Source organism: Charadrius vociferus, unplaced genomic scaffold, assembly GCF_000708025.1.
Source record: "Charadrius vociferus isolate BGI_N301 unplaced genomic scaffold, ASM70802v2 scaffold162, whole genome shotgun sequence".
NCBI classification, from domain to species: domain Eukaryota; kingdom Metazoa; phylum Chordata; class Aves; order Charadriiformes; family Charadriidae; genus Charadrius; species Charadrius vociferus.
The window spans coordinates 2016115-2034343 of NW_009647236.1; the positions used below are offsets into that span (position 1 = coordinate 2016115).

Here is an 18229-nt window from a genome sequence, read left to right on the forward strand (position 1 = left end):
AAGCGGGAGGAGGAAAGGTATGGCCTGTGACTAAGAATGACTAAGAATGTGGTTGGAAGTCTTTTCCCCATAAAGTCATTATCAGTTCAGCCCTAAGTCAGAGCTTCCTTCCCTACTCCATGGCATGGGGTGTTTGAAGAGTGTTAATGCTCAACTGCCCATGCCACACAGCTGTGGACAGAAAGTTCTGCAAGCTCAGGAACCGGAGCATGGAGAAGCAGGCCAGCTGCAGAGATGATGAGTTGCAAAAAGGTGGTTGTGAGCACCCAATTATGTGAAGTGCTGCTGGAGAGACATTGCCTTGGAGGTCACAAGTCTGACACCTCTCAGTTAGTGCTAAAGAAGCTGCTCTGGAGCAGACAGCTCAGCTTCTTCAGGAGCTTCACACATGCAGATGCAATTAACACCCATTCAGCCGGCTATCCCAGAACTTCTTGGGAGGAGAGACTTGGGAGGGATGAGCTGGGTGCTCATCAGGTTTGGTGATGGGGGGGGGACGACGACAGTCACACAAATGCTCATCAGGGTGCCTTGTAGAGATTTCAGGACAGAAAACCAAAATGCATTCAGGAATGAGGCTAATTTCACAGAGGCTCCCGTGACAGAGCTGGTCTGCAAAGTCACTGGTCGGTGGAACATGCTGTTCTAGGAAGCTCCTGTAATCAAGGCAGCAGGACAGTTAACAAGATGCCATGCTACAGAACAAGATTTTTTTTTGCTGCAGAACAAGATAAAAACCCATCAGCTCAATCTCTTTCATGACAGTGTTTATCACTATGGGAGACAGCGAGGGTTGAAGAAACCCCAAGGAAGAAAGGAGGGTCAGTGTAGGTCCTCTAGACCCTGGGAACACAGACCAACCAAACTGTGCAGAGGGTAGAAGGCACAAGCCTGGAGGCACAAGTGCCTCCAGCAGGGTTTAGCTGGGCAGGTACAGCATCGCACCAATGCTTGTCCTGCAGTCCCGCTTCTGACCACCCGACTGGAAACAGAAATAGCCTACAAGTGTATGGGACCAGTTGCACTAGGAACAACCAATGCAATTAGACACACATTATGAAGTTCCTTCACCAGAAAACAGCAACATTTCAGCAGCTCTTGTCTCAGGTAAGAGATCCAGCTTCCTAAACCCACAGTTAAGCTGATATATTTCACCACACTAGAAACAAAACCAAAGTTGTCTATATGCCCTGGAAGCCTTCCTTTTGGGAGTCAGGGGGTAGGGAGATTTTAGGACAGCATAACCTAGAGAGAAGTGTTGACACAATCCAGGCAAGAGCACTCTGTACAGTTCAAACGCTGACCAGTGTTCTTCATTAGAAAAATTTTCATCCTTGATAACTGGAGGCATATTTGAGCAACACTTTGTTGTTGCAAGATCAAATGTGCGAGGCTTACAAATGCAGGTGGGAACATGAAGAACTTCCTACTCCTGAGCCCTCTATGCACCCCCTCACTAAGGGAACATGGCCCCAGTGGCACCAAGGGAGCACTCATCAGATTAGATCAGTAAATACTGACAGCCTAGACATCGGTTCTATAACCAAGAGGTTCCACAGATGTGAGACTGCCAACCCAAAGCAGCTGGATCAAAAGTGCCATCAGCTTCCACCATGCCATTCTGCTTGTATTAAAGGTAAGGGCTCATGCACCACCTAAGAAACAGCTCCTCTGCTGCCTCCCCCTTCCACAAAACGTTGGTTTGTGACCATGTGCAAACCATGAGAATTCTCAATACGACACTGATAGCTCCTGCAGGGAAGGTGCAGGCTCTTCAGAGACAGATCCCTGTTTTGAGGAAGCAGCTGCTCCCTTCCTGGATTTTTAAACCACAGTCCAGGCAACATCCATCCGAATGCAGAGGGGTACCATGGGTACAGGCCGTGCTCTAACAGACTTCTCCCATACAGAGCTGATATTTCTGCGTACTAAGCCTCTCTTGATTAGATGGACAGAGAACATCAACCAGCTCACAGCTACCTGCAAAAGCTGTACCCTGATTCCAAAGGCACATGGAGGCATCCCCACCAGCTTCCCAGCCAGATGGTTCGTAAAGGCAAGCCCATGCCAGGAAGGACAGAAAAGCAGACTGAAGCTCTCAGTACTTAATATAGCCTGACACGTGACGAACTATCACGGCCCTGCTCCTCATATCCCTACTGCAGGGATGAGCAAACGGGAGGAGAAAGACCCACTCTCAGACATTTCTAACCTCAGAAAACCAAGACTACACTGGAGCCCAACATTCAGTCTACCTGTAAGATCAGTAATTACCACGTGTTTGAAGCCATTCATTTTCTTGAGCTGCCTAGACTAGCAAAGCTCTAGGGTGGGAAAAGAGTATTCACTGGAGAGGAAGGGAATATGTTTAACATCCTAACTACAGAAAAGGAGGGTTTGTTCCAGCAACATCCTTCTTACATAGTTTCTGAGCCATCCAGAAGGAACTGAACTGTGGATGACAGGTCCCATCAGTGTCCCTACCTGTAGGGACAAACCAAAGCCTCAGCTTCAAATCCAAGCCTCAGCTCACAAAACTATCAGCCTTACAACAGCAAAGTTATCTACTGTCGCTCTCCCCCACCTTTGTTTCCCTTTGTTGTTGCTTTCAACAGTCTCGCCAGCATCCCCACCCAACCTCTCTCGCGTTTTCCCAGGCTTGACCTTTCTTGCACCTACTCTGTTCCCTGCTCTTTACCAGTACGTACCACCATAAAGCATTCCCCCTGCACGGCAACCCTTACTACCAGAAGCAGCGGAGCAAGTCAGCGAGCCGAGACTTGGCACCACATTCATTGGGACTCCAATTTAATTTTTACCTTCCCCCCGCAAGCTCCTGAACCGATGCCAACGGGAACGCTCGTTTTGGCAGTCAAGTCTCCCAGAAGAAAAGTTACAGCCAAAGTGCTGGGGGTGGGACCAAGCCAGCCTATTAATAGGTTGATTATAATACGAATTTGGGGAACTACTCCCAAATATGCTTACCCTCCTGGACCCAGGGCCCTCAGGGGTGGAGTGGAATACCTAACTCAGCACTTTCAGCTTCTTTGCCGTGTTTGGAGCCAAGGAGGGTGGAAAATCCTGTCTGTACCCTGCCTGGCAAAAACATGGTTTTCCAGAAGGGTGGCTGAGCTATTGTTTTCTTCCCTCCTCCCCCAGAAAGCCTTTTTTCCCCCTCATACTCACATAGCAGCTCCCTCTGCCTCATCAGAAAAGACCTAGAATTTGAAAGCTTCCACCTTGGATTGAAAATGTTGAGATCAACAATTTTCCTGTGGAAAATCTAGAGCTACCCCCAGAAGCAACACTCAACAAGATAAGATGTCTCAAGAGCCTTCTCGCCACCAGCTTCTCCAGAGCACACTGGACTGTTATGGAAAACAGACTCCATGGACAGCCAGGCAGTGAAAATTTTAAGGTGTTTGGGAACATGAAGAGAACAAAAAGCTGGACTGAGGCAGCAAGGTTTTGATTTCAGGAGGCAGTCAGATTGCTGTACCTGTTAAAGCATGCTTCCTCCTTCCAGGCGGCAGCCCACAACCTCTGTAAGACCCCTTGAAAGTGCTGGGGTGAGGCAAGCATGCATGGTGACAAATGGAGAGCCCAGAGGCAGCAACAAGTAGTATACGCATACTCCATACATAGCTACAACCACCTCTCCAGCGCACCCACAAGGTTGCTTCTCCAGTCTTCCTGAATAATCCAAACTGTCCTTGCATGTCTCCGCATTTTCCCCATCAACAGACCTCCTGTTCCAGCCCTGTGCCTCAGCCAGAGCGCCAACCAGAGGCAGTCGGCAGCCCCTTGAGACCTCGACTGACATTTCACCAACAAGCACGTCAAGACCTTTATGGAAACTTTGCAAAATTATCATAGAATGGTTTAGGATGGAAGGGACCTTGCAGATCATTGAGTTCCAAGCCCCCTGCCATGGGCAGGGCCACCTCCCACTAGATCACGTTGCTCAAAGCCCCATCCAGCCTGGCCTGGAACACTTCCAGGGATGGGGCATCCACAGCTTCTCCGGGCATCCTGTTCCAGTGCCTCACCACCCTCACACTTTCTTCCTAATATCTATTCTAAATCTCCCCTCTTCCAGTTTGAAGCCATTCCTCATCCTATCACTACATGCCCTTGTAAAAAGTCCCTCTCCAGCTTTCTTGTAGATGCCCTTCAGATACTGGAAGGCCGCTATACAGTCTCCCCGGAGCCTTCTCTTCTCCAGGCTGAACAACCCCAACTCTCTCAGCCTGTCTTCATAGGAGAGGTGCTCCAGCCCTTTCATCATCTTCATGGCCCTCCTCTGGACCCGCTCCAACAGCGCCATGTCCTTCTTATGCTACAAAGGTGTGCAAAAGTTCCCAAATTTCTCATGTTTTGCATAAACATCTTGGAATCCTAAGCCTTTAGAAGCTGGAGGAGATACCAACTGTATTCACTTCTTACAGTGTTTATCACTTTGGGGCCATGCTCTGTATCAAGACCAGCAGCTCTTACCATTTACACGCAAGTAACTCTCCCTGTTGCTTGTAGTGAGAGAGAGAGAGAGAGAACGAACTGTCCCTCAGTTGGGAGACACTTGGCCGCAGATCAAACCTATACAGTTCTACCTTTACATTAGTAAAGAAGGAAAGACACACAGGTTTCAAAACACATGTCAATACACATTATACTCATCTGTCAGAAACTAAGGAAGAAGCAACACCACTTTACCATTATTAGACACACTTGACAAGACTCTCCTGTAACACAAGATACTGAAGCATCTGCATGGTTGCATGGTTGGGATTCAATATGCCAAACACAATTGCAATCAGCTTGCCAACAAATTAGAAGTTATTAATTTTTCATACATCTCAGACCTGCCCCTAGGTTTTACAATTCTCTGCTGCCCTGGCATCACCCAAAGCATTTCAAAACCTTGCTGCAAAGAGAAAGTTGGAAAGAACAGTTTCTAACACACGTGCTATTAAATATTTAGGCCTTGATTCTCGAGCAAATTCTTTGCCTCCAGTGGCAAGGTTACTTATATAGTTAAAGCCAGGCATACAGACTTTGGCAGGTGTAGAATCTTAATTCCTCTGAACACAAACCCACAGTCTACCACCAAGCAACCAGCAAACTCTCTCAAATCAAACCTGCATACTGTGTGTGTGTATATAGGTATACACATACTTGTACTGAACTTCCTCTGCAGAATTCACTTATAAGAGAACTGCCCCGGCACACCTCCCGGCACAAAGCTGTGGCACAGGGGAACTCTTTCGTAGTCACCTCTCCATCTCTCTAGTCTTAAAGGCTACGCTGGATCTGTCATGTACCACAGAGGAATTTTTAAGTTTAAAAAAAAAAATTTAAAAAAATTTTCACAATGAAACCACCAGAGATTATTTCATTTTTTTAAACCCTGAAGGTGACCTTTCATTAAGTCAATGGGAGCACTTCCATTACAGAAGGGGGCTCTCCTTCACATTTTACAGAGAAGGACAATAACAGCAGAGTCCAGATCTAGCTCACCTAAAAGGCCTTGAGTTCTTCCATTAAGCCAGAAACAACATCCAGGAGTCAACTCCCAGGCTTGAGCTTCAACCACTAAATCTCCTTCAAAGCAATTCCATTGCTAAGCTAATGGCTGCAGGAGACTGTTCCTACATTCACTTAAACCAGCAGACACTAATCTCTCCATCTGCAATAGATACGCATGCCACAGGGGTCTGGACAGGATAAGCAGAACAGATGTTTAAGCGCACATACAGTCTGGGGAATCATCTTCAGAGCTCAGCTGCTAGCTTCACAGGCTACAGGAACTAAGAGATTTCTAGAGAGCTTCACAGGACATGGGAACTCAGGAGATTGAGACACCTATCCTTTCTCGTGGCTTTGCTGAGGGAAGCATTAATCCCAGCAGGAAGGTGGAAGCAGGCATGCTTGTGTCATACCTATGGATATCACACAGCTCCCAAACACTCTCAGATACATCTGACCCAGCAAACTGATCCACACTTATGACAAAGAGCATCATGCAACAAAACCAAACCAGGAGCAGCATAGCACTGCCAAAAGAAGCACCTCCATGTGCCCCAGTACTCATTAAAAACATTATTCCTAAATGCCTGAACTGCTGGGAGATTTTGGCTGCATCAAAGCAACTGATTCAGCGGGACTAAACGCTATTTCCCTCAAGTCAACACAAAACTGCAGAAAACTGCTGATCTTAGAAACAAGGACAGAGCCCACAGCCACTGGAGGCAGCCTTCAGATCCCACGGCATAGCTACCTGGCTAAGCCCTTCAAGGTAGCCCCAACCAGCCACAGTGACAGGCTCCAGAGCACTAACACCTGAACACAAGCATTTCAACTGGTCGCAAAAGGCACACACAGGATCCAAACAACAGTGCTCCATCCAACCCGATGAATGTTCATTCAGGCTCCTTGCATGACTCTTGGCTGCACAGGGCAACGAGGACAAATGGACGTTTGCAACAGCACGTGAGGTTGCCGAATGCTTTCTCACACACAGCCACTTACTTTTTCCTTCAGCCCCTGCCACCTGGACTGGCCTGCCCTCAGGAGTTCTCTGAGGAGGGATGCTCTGCGCGGCCTGAAGGGCTGCTCTCAAAGCAGCACCTGGCCCGTACAGCCAAAGAGCACAAGCCATCCCCAGCCACACAGGGAGGCATCTCCCCTTTCCTCCAGTAAGGGGACAGAGCAAGAAGCCCAGAGAAGGATCTCAAAGATCTCATCGGACTTAGCCCCATGACCAGCCTGAAGTTGTGCCATCAGCTCTTTTCACGTACAGAAATGCACAGGAGTCCTCTGAAGCAGGGACAACCCCTCCCACAGTCGCAGAGGGGAAGAGAGGTTCAGTTTGGTAACTTTGGAGAGCGACTCTAAGACTCCCCTGGGGTAGGATTCAGAAACCAGTGATACCGCATTTACAAAAGCATTTGGTGCTTCATGCTACAGCATAGTCACATTTATCTACACTGTTGGACTTCAAGGGCTTGTACCTACCTCAAGTGCCCCAAGCTGTAGTATCGTGACTCTCCATCTGTTGACCGAACTACCTTGACAGTGAACATGGGCTGCAGCTGCCGCAGCTCCAGCAGCACAATGGCCAGGTAGTGAATGAAGAGCAGGGCATCCACCAGAGACACCGCATACTGCACTATTCCTTGGTAGTTGGTGTCCTTCGAGTCCAAGATGCGAACGCCGTAAAAGAGCCAGTAGGAAAACACAAACAGGAAGATGAGGACCAACAGAAGGGCCCGAAACACAAACACCCTCGGTATATCTGCCTTAGGCTGGCGGAAAAACAGAGCCCAGGTCCCAATGAGGAGAATGAGGAGTTTAAACGCCACAGAGATGAACAGTCCCTCACAGACAGTACCACATGGCTCCAGATCATCCCGCCACAGGATCTGGGGTAACAGAATGAAGGCGATGGGGGTAAGGAAGACAAGGAGTCCGAGAACAGCTGCCACTGTTAAGCCCAGGTAACGTTTGCATTCCAACCCAACGCTGTCCTCCAGATCCTTACTGATCCGGGCAATGTCCTCCTGGGAAATGCTGTGCTCAGAGGTGCCTGTGATTGCTGTCGTGGTCTCACCCCAGTTGTCATCCTGAGGAAGGGAGAGATAAACAAAAATAATATTGAAACAATCAAGTTATTCCTTCCAGGTCTTCTATTTTTCTTGCCCAGAAAAATATTGTTTCAACAGACTTAAGTCCCAGAAAAAAATATTGCAGAAGCACCATCTTCAATATATTGAATAATCAACCCTGACAATTAACAAAGGTTTGGATACAACAGCAACTTGTCCAAACCAGCGACTATAAACGTTAGGTATTAAAAACCTGTAACTGTAGAGCAGGTAGCTCAACTTGCTATGCCACTCACTGTACCCCAGAGGTTCCTCTTCCAGCACACGTAACGAGTAATATCATATAACTCTTGGAAACTGCAGTAATTAACAGTTCCCATGTGCAGGGCAAGGACTAGCACCTTTCCAGCCCACAAGTTCTGTGGTGCCTTGCACCACAGAAGCACCTGGAAGGGAAACTTTCCTTTCAGGGTTTCAAGCCAGCTGTTGTTGTTGTTACACAATCAAAAACATGTTCACACATTATTTTTCCATCCATAACAGAAGCAACCGCACTTCCAGCAAGTTCTTCCACTTCGTTTTCTTTTATTGTCCTCTACAGTAGCACTGCCCTCAATAGCTGACATATTCTAATAAAAGTTTAGTTAAACCAACAAATCATAGGTGGTCAAAGAGGATATTTTCAGGTATGGGGCTTTAAACGTAGAGGATCCTGGACTACCTAAGCAGGTCTGGTATTAAGAGTTCAGAACATTGCCAGAGAGCCACTCAGCCACAAAGAAGCTTACCTGAAATACAGTCGCCATATAGTCAAGCTTCAGATTACACTACATTTTCTGAAAGTCTCATTTCTTCCCTAGTTTACATCAGAGGACTTCTGCAAGCTAGTTCTCCCATCCCACGATGCCTCCAATCGCTCCTTACTGGTGCTGGCACGGCCAAAGAGTTACACTGACATGTATGGATTTGACTCACAGCTGCTGCTAGAGTGACTCATGCACATGAAGACTCCTGATGCTTCCCACAAATACGCACCAAACAGCGGCAATGCATGTGCTTTGTTGCTTGGCACCTGACACCTTTGTAGCTGCGATGATCATTCAGAAGCACGCATTTTGCTCTTCCTCCTACCCTCCTGAGCGTATCTTCCTGCAGCCCATGTCACTAATAGGATTTACACCTTCCTCCAGACTTCTGCAGCTACACAGGCTGATGCAAGCATTTTGTTTTAAAGAAACAAGCATTGTTTTAAACCTTTATTCACTTTAAAAGAATTAGAGGAAAATCTTCAAGAATCTCTGGGAAAAGAGTAGACAGAAGCAGCACAAAACTACTTAGAAGTTAAATCCCTGGAGTCATGCAAACGCACTCCAAAACATGAATACCTCCCATGCCTAAAGCAGTGGGGTTTTGAGACAGACCAACCACAAACAGTCAGCATCTTGAATCAATATGAGGAGTTTTTTGAGTCACTTCTCACCAAAACAGAAGCCCCAGAAGAGATATCTGCATTGTAGTATGCCCTGAAAGGCAGCATAATCCTACCACATTTCCCTCTTTGCCAGTGTCTCCCGTAAAGCAACCTAAGCATTTTAACTATTTTATGTTTATGCATGAAATAGCTCTGCATAGCTTCCTCCGTTTGATGGACCGAGAAACTGTGCAGAAGAGAGAAGGGACAGAAACACCACAGCAGCCTAAGGCTACAGCCCAGAAGACCACAGGCAACCCTAGTCCCAGTCTACCCCTTAGAACAGCTCTTCCCACTTCAAGTGGCACAAGCAAAAAATCATGAAGTTATATGGAGATATGAGTCTACATCCCCAGTGGGACAAAGTTGTTGGACTCAACCCAGGACACCCTGCTCCCTAGAAGTTTCTTCTTGCTCATACACCAGCTTATTTTGCTTTGACTTTAATTCACATTGAGGAGGTCTGCATGAAAACAAGGGCTTAAGAATTCACCAGAACCTTTAGATCTATTCAAAGTAATATCTGGGAGTCATGAAAACAAGCATCTGAATGCAAAATACCAAATAGCAGTACATGAAGTGAGCCCACCTGTAGCTACATGAAAACTGTTACAAGTACTACCATACACAATTTGGGTGGAAACTGGGCATCTTTTTTTTTTTTTTTTTTTTTTTGAAAGGGCAGAGGTGAAGCCCCAAAGCCAAGGATTAACACACCCCAAATCCAACCCAGGAAGCACTGAAACATCCTGCATTCTGTCTTGCAGCATCAGGCATTCTTTGAAAATGAATATGCACCTTCACATCAACTGCTAGAGTTGAGAGAATACTGGATCCATCCTAGGTACAATCTAAAGCCAACATTAGTCCATTCTTTATTTAACCCAGTATTAATATACTAGCTTTCACTGGCTTCACCCTCCTTCCCAGCTATTTCACATTAGTTTTACATTTCTTGCCTTCTTTCCCAACTGAGAACCTGGTCCTAACGTGCTTTACACAATTACCCAGAGCAAACCCTGCTTAAAAACAAAAGTGCACGTACAGGTGAAAGGTGTGACCTGAATAATGCATAGTGAGATGATGGAAACAAGATGTTTCTATAGAGCTTGGCAGATGACGCTCTGGAGACAGGGGCAAATTAGTGCCCCAGGAGTAGTCACATCAGCACAGGTGCTGTCAAAAATAATGCTCTCGGAAAAAGACAAAACTGATTGAGACCTTGACTTTATGCATGAATAAAGGGTGCCCATAAATCATGATTCTTTATTAACAGCATGTAAGCAACATTTTTTTTTCTACTCTTGTGCCGGTAAGTCATACGCTCTGTTCCAGAAACCACGCTCCATGTTTGGCTTTCACTCCCTTCCTTACCTGGCCCTCCTCCGCCCGAGAGGCATCATTCCCAAGCAGCGGCTCTGCAGGAGGTGTCTGGATAGTGACGGACTTCTCAGACCGACTGCCATCTTTGCTTCGCGGTGATTTATGCCTGTCCCGACTCCTTTTCCAAACAGAGCAAGAAGAGAACAACGTTACCAGACAGTTTCTGGAGCAGGGCATGGAATCTGCTTATACTTCTACCTGCAGCAGGTGCCCTAAGTGTTAGGTTGTAGTCGTGCTTGCCCTTCTTTTCATCAATACTGACTCAATCTGTGACAAAACAAGCTTTGAAAGAGGTAGAAAGGGACCTTGCCCACAGCAGCCTACAGCCTGGTTGCTGGAACAGTCTGCCCTCTCAGTGACTGGAGAGGGAAGCAAATGGGACAGGGGTACATCCCCACCACCTCATCTTCTCTTAAAACAACTTCTGCCAGTGCTGCACATGAAAGGGAAGCTCACGTTCTCCCAGCAACTGGTAACTCCATTTGGAATTAATTGGTCTACACAGCTCTCCACCTGCAATAAAGTGTCTCACAGGGAGATGTACAGTTAAAATTGATCAAGATGGCTATAGTTCCTGCAAAGTAGTCTTGACAGTTAGGACCTTAACATTGTAGGACAACTGGTGAAGTTTATTTCGACTGCTAAATAACCCCCAGTTAACCTCTTACAAAGGCAGGAAGAACATCAAGGGCACCACGGTAGTGCTTACTTCCAGAGTACCCTTGTAGACCTCATGGCTTCTCATCTGAGAATGTCTCAAGATGAGTTAAGTCCCACCAATTTGCTCACCAATATTTTTCTCCCCCTTCCTACCTGGACAGGAAAGCAGCCTTTGCACCAGAGACCCTCACTGTGCTCAGGGACCGGCTTAAAGCTCAGGAGAATCCAGTGTCCCAGCTCTGCTCTCTCCATTGCACCTCTCTTGGAATTACCAAAGCCAAAAGGTCTCATAGGATGAGACTTTTTACTGTTCACAGTAAGAGAACAACAATTTTGCATGTTGTTTTGGGAACTTTGAAGGCATCTTCCCACATGGCATTCTAAGCTTCAAAGGGCAATCCATACTGGGGGGTGGGTGTTAAAGAAGGCAGAAAAGGCAAACAAGAGATGTTTTACTCAGTAACTGGACTGCAAGCAAAAAGACCTCATTTCATGGAAGAATTCTTTTTCCAACCACACAGGATAATTGCTTCTGAAATGCAAAGTTATTTTGGATCAGCTCAATTCTAAGTTGCAAAGACTGTAAATGGCATGCGTTTTGCATGTAAAACTAATGATGATGGAGAAGAAAAAAAAAAAGGATAATGTTTCCAAGCAATCAGAATTTTTAGAGCAAGATGGTTTTTGAGGCTGCTGAACTACCACAACAGAAAGCTCTTGCTATTCAAGTTCAGAAAAGCCTGACTTCTAATCCAATCAATGCTGACAAAGGACTTGTTGAGGACTCAAGTACCACTCGAATTCTATTAAAAAAAACCCAACACACCAGGAAGAGTGGCCAGGAGGACGATGAGGAGAAATAGGAAACCTTGTTGTTACACAATAAAGAAACGGCATAGAAGAGACAACAAATGGGAATTATCAGTTTAGGAAGTCTGATACATCGTCTCTCCAGAGACTCTACTCATCCCTCATAGCTTAAGAGCAGAGTTAAGTGATTGTTTCCTTCTGCTGGTGCTTTCTCAATCTTTCTGGCCATATGTGACCACAAAGTGCATCCAACAGGTTGCATATCACTAAATTAGCAGCATTATTGCTTCCAGTCTCCTCACTGGGTTCCTCATGAGGACTCTCCACTTGTATCTCCTCCAGAGCTGTGGCCCCACTGATTTCATCCTGGCTTACAGTTGTTGGTTTGTTGGCATTTTTTCTCCTCAGGCCACGTCCTAGCTTAGAGCAGCAAGTAATTAAAAATAAACATTTCCTTACCCTTGTCTGTGGGCTTTTTTGGAGTGACCTGAGTAGTGGGAGTATCCCGAATATGTCGATTCTGTATCCATTGCAGCAGACATCAGGTCTGCACGGAAAGGGCACAGATTTTACTTAAAAGACGAGTTCCTGGTGCTCCTGAGGTGGAGTCCGTGGTAAAAGTGCTTTCCTAGGTACTCTTTGCTTCCCAGTCATCAGTGAGGTCTGGCCCTCGGGGAGCAGGTGAGCTTCATTTACAAGGAATCTGATCAGAGGTGTAGGAAGGGAGGGTGCTCGGCTCCTCACAATCGACCTAAAGAAAGACAAATGGGCATGGAAGTGCTCTGAGCAAAGCAAAACAGCATTGCGACTGTGGCAATACCCTCACCCTGGCTGCACATCACCACTCATCATACTCTGCCCAGTCTGCAAGCTTGTCCTGGCCCATATCTCTCTTTCCAGCCTAGAGAAATACATGCATTTGTAGAGCTTTAAATAAGCTGATAACATATCTCTATTTTGCAAAGTCTGGCCCATTCATCTAAAAATCCAGAGGAAACCACATAAGTCACCTGGAAAAAGACAGTAACTTGGAGAAGGCTCAGCAGCCCAGATACAGCAATTCACCCCCAGAAAAAGTACTGGCCTCGCCTTTCACACCCGCATGTCTTCACCTGTGAAATGGCACAGCCCAAATACCCCCAGATTCAGACGCCAGCATTATGGTCTATACATCAGGGGAAGGGGTGGGGAGGTGAGGGTGACTTTCTTAGGAGAAACACAGGAGAGGATCAGACCACCATGTCTGAACCTGCTTTGTTTTCACAACTGCAAGGTGTGCCCATTTTACAAGCGTTAGTTACTACACAATCAATGGCACTAAGAGCACCTCCCTTTCTTTGTAACCTTTGCCTCCAGAAGCTAATTTGGGCCTCAAAAAATTGAATTTTATTAAAAATTACATCTATATATACACATACTAATAACACTGGGGAGAGTTGATTAGAGATCACATCCAGCTTATATGGGCCAACACTTCTTACAACATACTTCCATTTGGAACAGGAGCTTAAGTCCCATCCGTAAAGGGCAGAAGAGGGTCATCTTTTTTGGAACAGGAGCAAGGGGAGCACCAGAACAATTCTCAGCAGTGACATGCCAAAAAAACGTGAACCCTGCGGGGATGAAGGGTAGATGCCAACCTGCCTTCCAAACCCACGTCCTGCGTTAGGTGAGAAGAGAAACAGAAAGGAGGGGAGTCAGTCAGTCACCAGTTTGGGGAAATGCACACAAACGATGAAGAGGTGTAGACGGAGAGGTTGCAGCCACGGATGGAGGTACCTTGGCAGAGCCCAGCGTTTGGCACAGAGCAGCACTCTCCTGTGCCTCCTGCCCAGACCATTGCTGCCTCCAGCCAGCCCTGGTGGAACAGCGGGCTACAGCCACGCCATACTTTCAGAGTGGGTAAAAGATCGCTTTAAAATTAAATGAGATTCCTCTCACTATTTTCTGCTCACAGCAGTTCTCAAAGCTGTTAGCAATAAACCACTGCTTTCCGCCCTCTCCCTCCCCAAATGGAGAGGGACAACAACAGAAGCCGGGCTTTATGCTTGGCCAACTATTCTTTCCAGCTGTAAGTTTCCTCCACTAACACCTCCAGAGAAGCTTGCAAGCGAGCATAGAGCTCTACCACGCGTGCAAGCCGTGCCAAGGAATGAAGCCTCTTCCCCACAGGGTTCCTTGGCTGGCGCCACCATCCGCAGCAACGCAAAGCCGCATTCCCGCTGCACGGGGAGCTGCAGGTATTCGCCCAATACTTGGGCTTGCCAGGGCTTTTGGAAAGGAGGAGGCGGGGGGGAAGGGGGGGGTACCTTTTGTGTATACCAGTTCCTGGGCTTCTACGGGCGTATCGTGCCTCGAGGAAGCTCCTCAAAGGCGGCAGAGAATCGAGGAAGGACAAATAAGGATGGGAACATCAGGCCCGGTTTGGGAGGGGAGGAACGAGGATGAATTTAAACACAGCAAGACATAAAGCCAAGGCACGGCACACTCTGGAAAATGGCATCACTACTGTAGCAGGAATAAAAATCCCCCAGCCTGGGACACGTGACGTTAACACTTGTTAACTCCCTAGACTTGCACGCAGCCTGTAGCTCATGGCTTCAGCAACAGGCTGGGACTCATTAAACCTGATTTTTACCTTTGTCCTGCTAGGCAACCTCAGAAAAATCCTTCCTCTGAGTCTGTTCTTCCCCAATAAATGGAGGTGAAACCACCACCCCCAGCCTTCAAAAAGTGCTGTGATACCCATAGGGGAGATGGCTACACAGGACCTTGCAAAGATTAAGCATTACAAAACAGAACACCCTCAGTTGTACAAAAGGTATTATAGGCTTAAACCACTGACTGTGATGTTTCCAGCATCCCTTTGAGAGCCACCACTGTCTTCACTAATACATACCACCACATTACAGGAATAGGGAAAGCAAGGAGAGCTGTTGGCGTGCATCAGTAAGCATTACACGTTTTTCTTCGCCTTCTAGGAAAGTACCAATTCCCAGGCTTCTGCTGTCACCAAGTAACAGAATTCCCCCCCCAACTCCCAGCTAGAAGAATCAGAGCTAAGATGGGGACTGGGAGCAGAGCCCCTCTTCTGCCCTTTCTCATCCCCAGAGGTGACAACTCTCTGGAGATGTCGGAGAACATTTCAGCAGGTAGAGGCTGCTGTGGGAAGGCACAGGCTTCCTAGATAGGAATCACGAGCGAGCGGTACCTATCCAACAGTGGGAGAAGCCACGCAGTGCTGGGCACCAGGCACACAAAGCAGACTCACGGGAAGACTAACACAGGAACATCAGGGCAGGCTGGATCATGCCAACTTTCGTTTTCTGTGTAAACACGAGCAACGGTTTTGACACAGCTCTGTGAAAAGTCAACAAGAAGGGCCCCAAAAAATGTTAAGCCTCCTGGATTGTTGTCAAAAGCAATACGATGAACCTAGGGACTCTGCACCACCTCCTGGCCCCAGCTGCAGGACACAACGGTGGCTAAAGAGATCTTTTTGCCAAGGCAGTTACAGGGCTGCTGGGAACAGAATATGTCTGCCCAACTTCAGCTGGAAAAAGCAGAAGACCACTGGCTTTGTCTGGTGCCCAACTGAGGCCAATCATCAACAAGGCTACCTAGATTTGGCTAACAAAGCATAGTCTGGGCTGCCAACTACACACCACTCCCAGTCTGAGCAGGATGAAATGAAGAAACCAAGGAGGGAGGAGCACAGTCCAAACACACGCTCCTCATAGCTGAGCCAAGCAGGTTACCTACCTCCTGGTCAATTCTACAACAGGAAGGGGACCAGCCTTACCCCAGAAAAGGTTCTGGAACTACTGGGGAAGAGGTAGGGAGGGGACTGAAAGACAGCTAACACACTAAACTACATCTCTGGATTGGAGCTCTTTCAATGGCACAGACAGAAGACAACCCTGGATTAGCCACCACCCCAACAGTGCCCACCACTACAGCCTGAGCACAGCTAGAAAAGACGAGCTGTACATTTATCCTACATAGCACAACCATATCCAAACTAAGCACAGTCTTTAAATACCTCCACAACTAAACCACAATTAACGATGATTCTTACCCCACCCCTCTGGGTAAGGACAACTAACTTACTTTGGGGTTGTTCAGCCTGGAGGAGAGAAGGCTCCGGGGAGACCTTTTAGTGGCCTTTCAGTACTTAAAGGGGGCCTAGAGGAAAGATGGGGGCAAACTTTTTAGCAAGGCCTGTTGTGACAGGACAAGGGGTAATGGCTTTAAACTAAGAGGCGGAAGATTTAGACTAGACATATAGAAGAAATTGTTTATGCTGAGGGTGGTGAAACACTGGAAGAGGCTGCCCAGATGCCCCATCCCTGGAAACATTCAAGGTCAGGTTGGACAGGGCCCTGAGCAACCTCATCTCGTTCAAGCTGTCCCGGCTCATTGCAGGGGCGGTTGGACTAGACAACCTTTAAAGATCCCTTCCAACCCAAACTGTGCTGCACAAAGAAGCAGCCCCATCATTTGGGGCCTCATCCCTCCACAAACAAGTGTGAATTGAGAGCCCAATTTAGCCAACTGAAACAGCTTCACAAAAGTTCATTACATCTTGCAGGATGCCACTGAAGGCAGGGTTTGTTTGCAGAGCTTCTGGCCCTGTGTGAAAGACAGCTCCTTCAGCCCGAGGGTACAGTTGCACTGTATTTTGGCACTGACAAGAAAGCCGGTGTAAGTAGCTTCCACCTCCACACCATGGTTCACCACTCTTGGTTGTGTCAACACAATTCTCAGCACAAACAGCACTGCTGGAAAACAAAACAACAAAAAAACCCCTTTTCTCCCCCTCGCCACGCTTTTGTCTTGGATCCTTTCCGTAACCTAGTTCACAGCACAGCCCCACACAGCAAAACCAACACCAGGGTGAACAGCTGGAGGGGAGAGGGGAATTGCCTCCTCTGCCTCCAACCATGATAGCTGTGTGACTGCACACACCGAGCACTTCACCCCCAGAGGGCTGGCACTCTCTCTCTGCCTTCCCCTTACTCACCAATGGGAGAGGGACGCCAAGTACCAGAAGGGAAACAATGCTGAGGGCGCCGCAAAGGAGATTTTGGGACCCTATTCTGGCAAGGATGGCCGTATCCTGCATGACAGTGGAGAAATTTAGTTACCCCTGAATACCACAGAGATCACTGTAATTACAGTTTCTACGCAGCTACACAACTCATTGTAACTCCCTCTTTTCAAATGCTCATAAATCTCCAAAAAGAGTTCTTTTGAATTGCTATTTTCCATGCTGGGAGCCCAATCCCATTTCCAATGAAGTTCGCTTTGTGATCGTCTTCAAGGGAGCACAGTTTGGCTCCCAGCCCAAGGGAAATTTAAAAGAGCAAGTTACATCTTTAAATCAAAGAGGGCAGACACAAACAAGAGCGCTCTTTTACATCCCATGCTTCCCTGATGGATTTTCCCCTGTGAAGTTGGGGCAAGTAACTCCAAAGCAGCCCAGCTTTGAAATCCTTGTCTGTACAGTTTCAATCTTACTCCGTTTAAAGCTTGCAATCAATTAGAGTTGATTTACCAGTCAGTTCATTAAGTTACATATATTTGGAAGTGCCATCTGGAGCACAAGCAGCCACAAGTGCCCGTGAGGATGTGCGCACGTTCGGCTCCGTGCGCCGTCAGCCTCGCTAGTGGAATAGCACCAGCCTCCTGTAGGGTAACGGATGCCCACCAGCCATGGCGCTAAGAAACCTTTCTTCTTCGCTTAGTGAAACGAAGAGCTTTACAAATTAAACATGCAGAACCCCAAGAGCCAAGCTATGGGATAGCGTTAGGATTCAAGAGCGAAAACAATTAAAAAGATGGCGAACCAGTGAGGAAGGCTTCCAACTCTGGCATTAACTCGGCTGCGGTGTATTCCTATTATTCACCTCAGAAAAACGAGAAGTTACGTAACTTGCTATGTTCAACTGCATATATAGTAAGACCTATGAGCAATGCCACAGGAACCTTTTGCTTCAGAATTTCCTGAGCAGGCCCCCGTCCAGCAATCTGATCTGGAAGCACAGAACTTCACCCATGGTGATCTACTTGCAGAGCCAGGGCTTTCAGTTTTAACAGCCAATGAGCTTTGGGAAGCAAGCTTTTTCCAAAAGCCTTCTATCTATTTTTTTGCATGTTATTAAATAAGGTTCATTTCAGCACTGAATACACATATAAACCAGGACTTTTACTCTACAGCAGTGGCTCTTGATTTGCAAGTCCCTCATCCTAAAACTATGTTTAGTAGTCAGCAAATTCAAGCCCTCCAGCAATAGGTTCT

General features: G+C 47.1%; 1 protein-coding gene across 1 annotated transcript in view; it reads right to left on the reverse strand.

Moving 5' to 3' along the window:
* The window catches only part of VANGL1 (VANGL planar cell polarity protein 1), a 33632-nt gene extending 20951 nt beyond the window's left edge, over positions 1–12681 (reverse strand). Inside the window, exons 1-3 of the mRNA XM_009879903.1 lie at positions 12388–12681; positions 10450–10576; positions 7015–7622 (exon numbers count right to left, since the gene is read on the reverse strand). Coding sequence (XP_009878205.1) covers positions 7015–7622; positions 10450–10576; positions 12388–12470 — 818 coding nt within the window. The 5' untranslated portion in view covers positions 12471–12681. The remainder of the gene's footprint in view (positions 1–7014; positions 7623–10449; positions 10577–12387) is intronic.
* Between the last annotated feature and the right edge of the window lie 5548 nt (positions 12682–18229).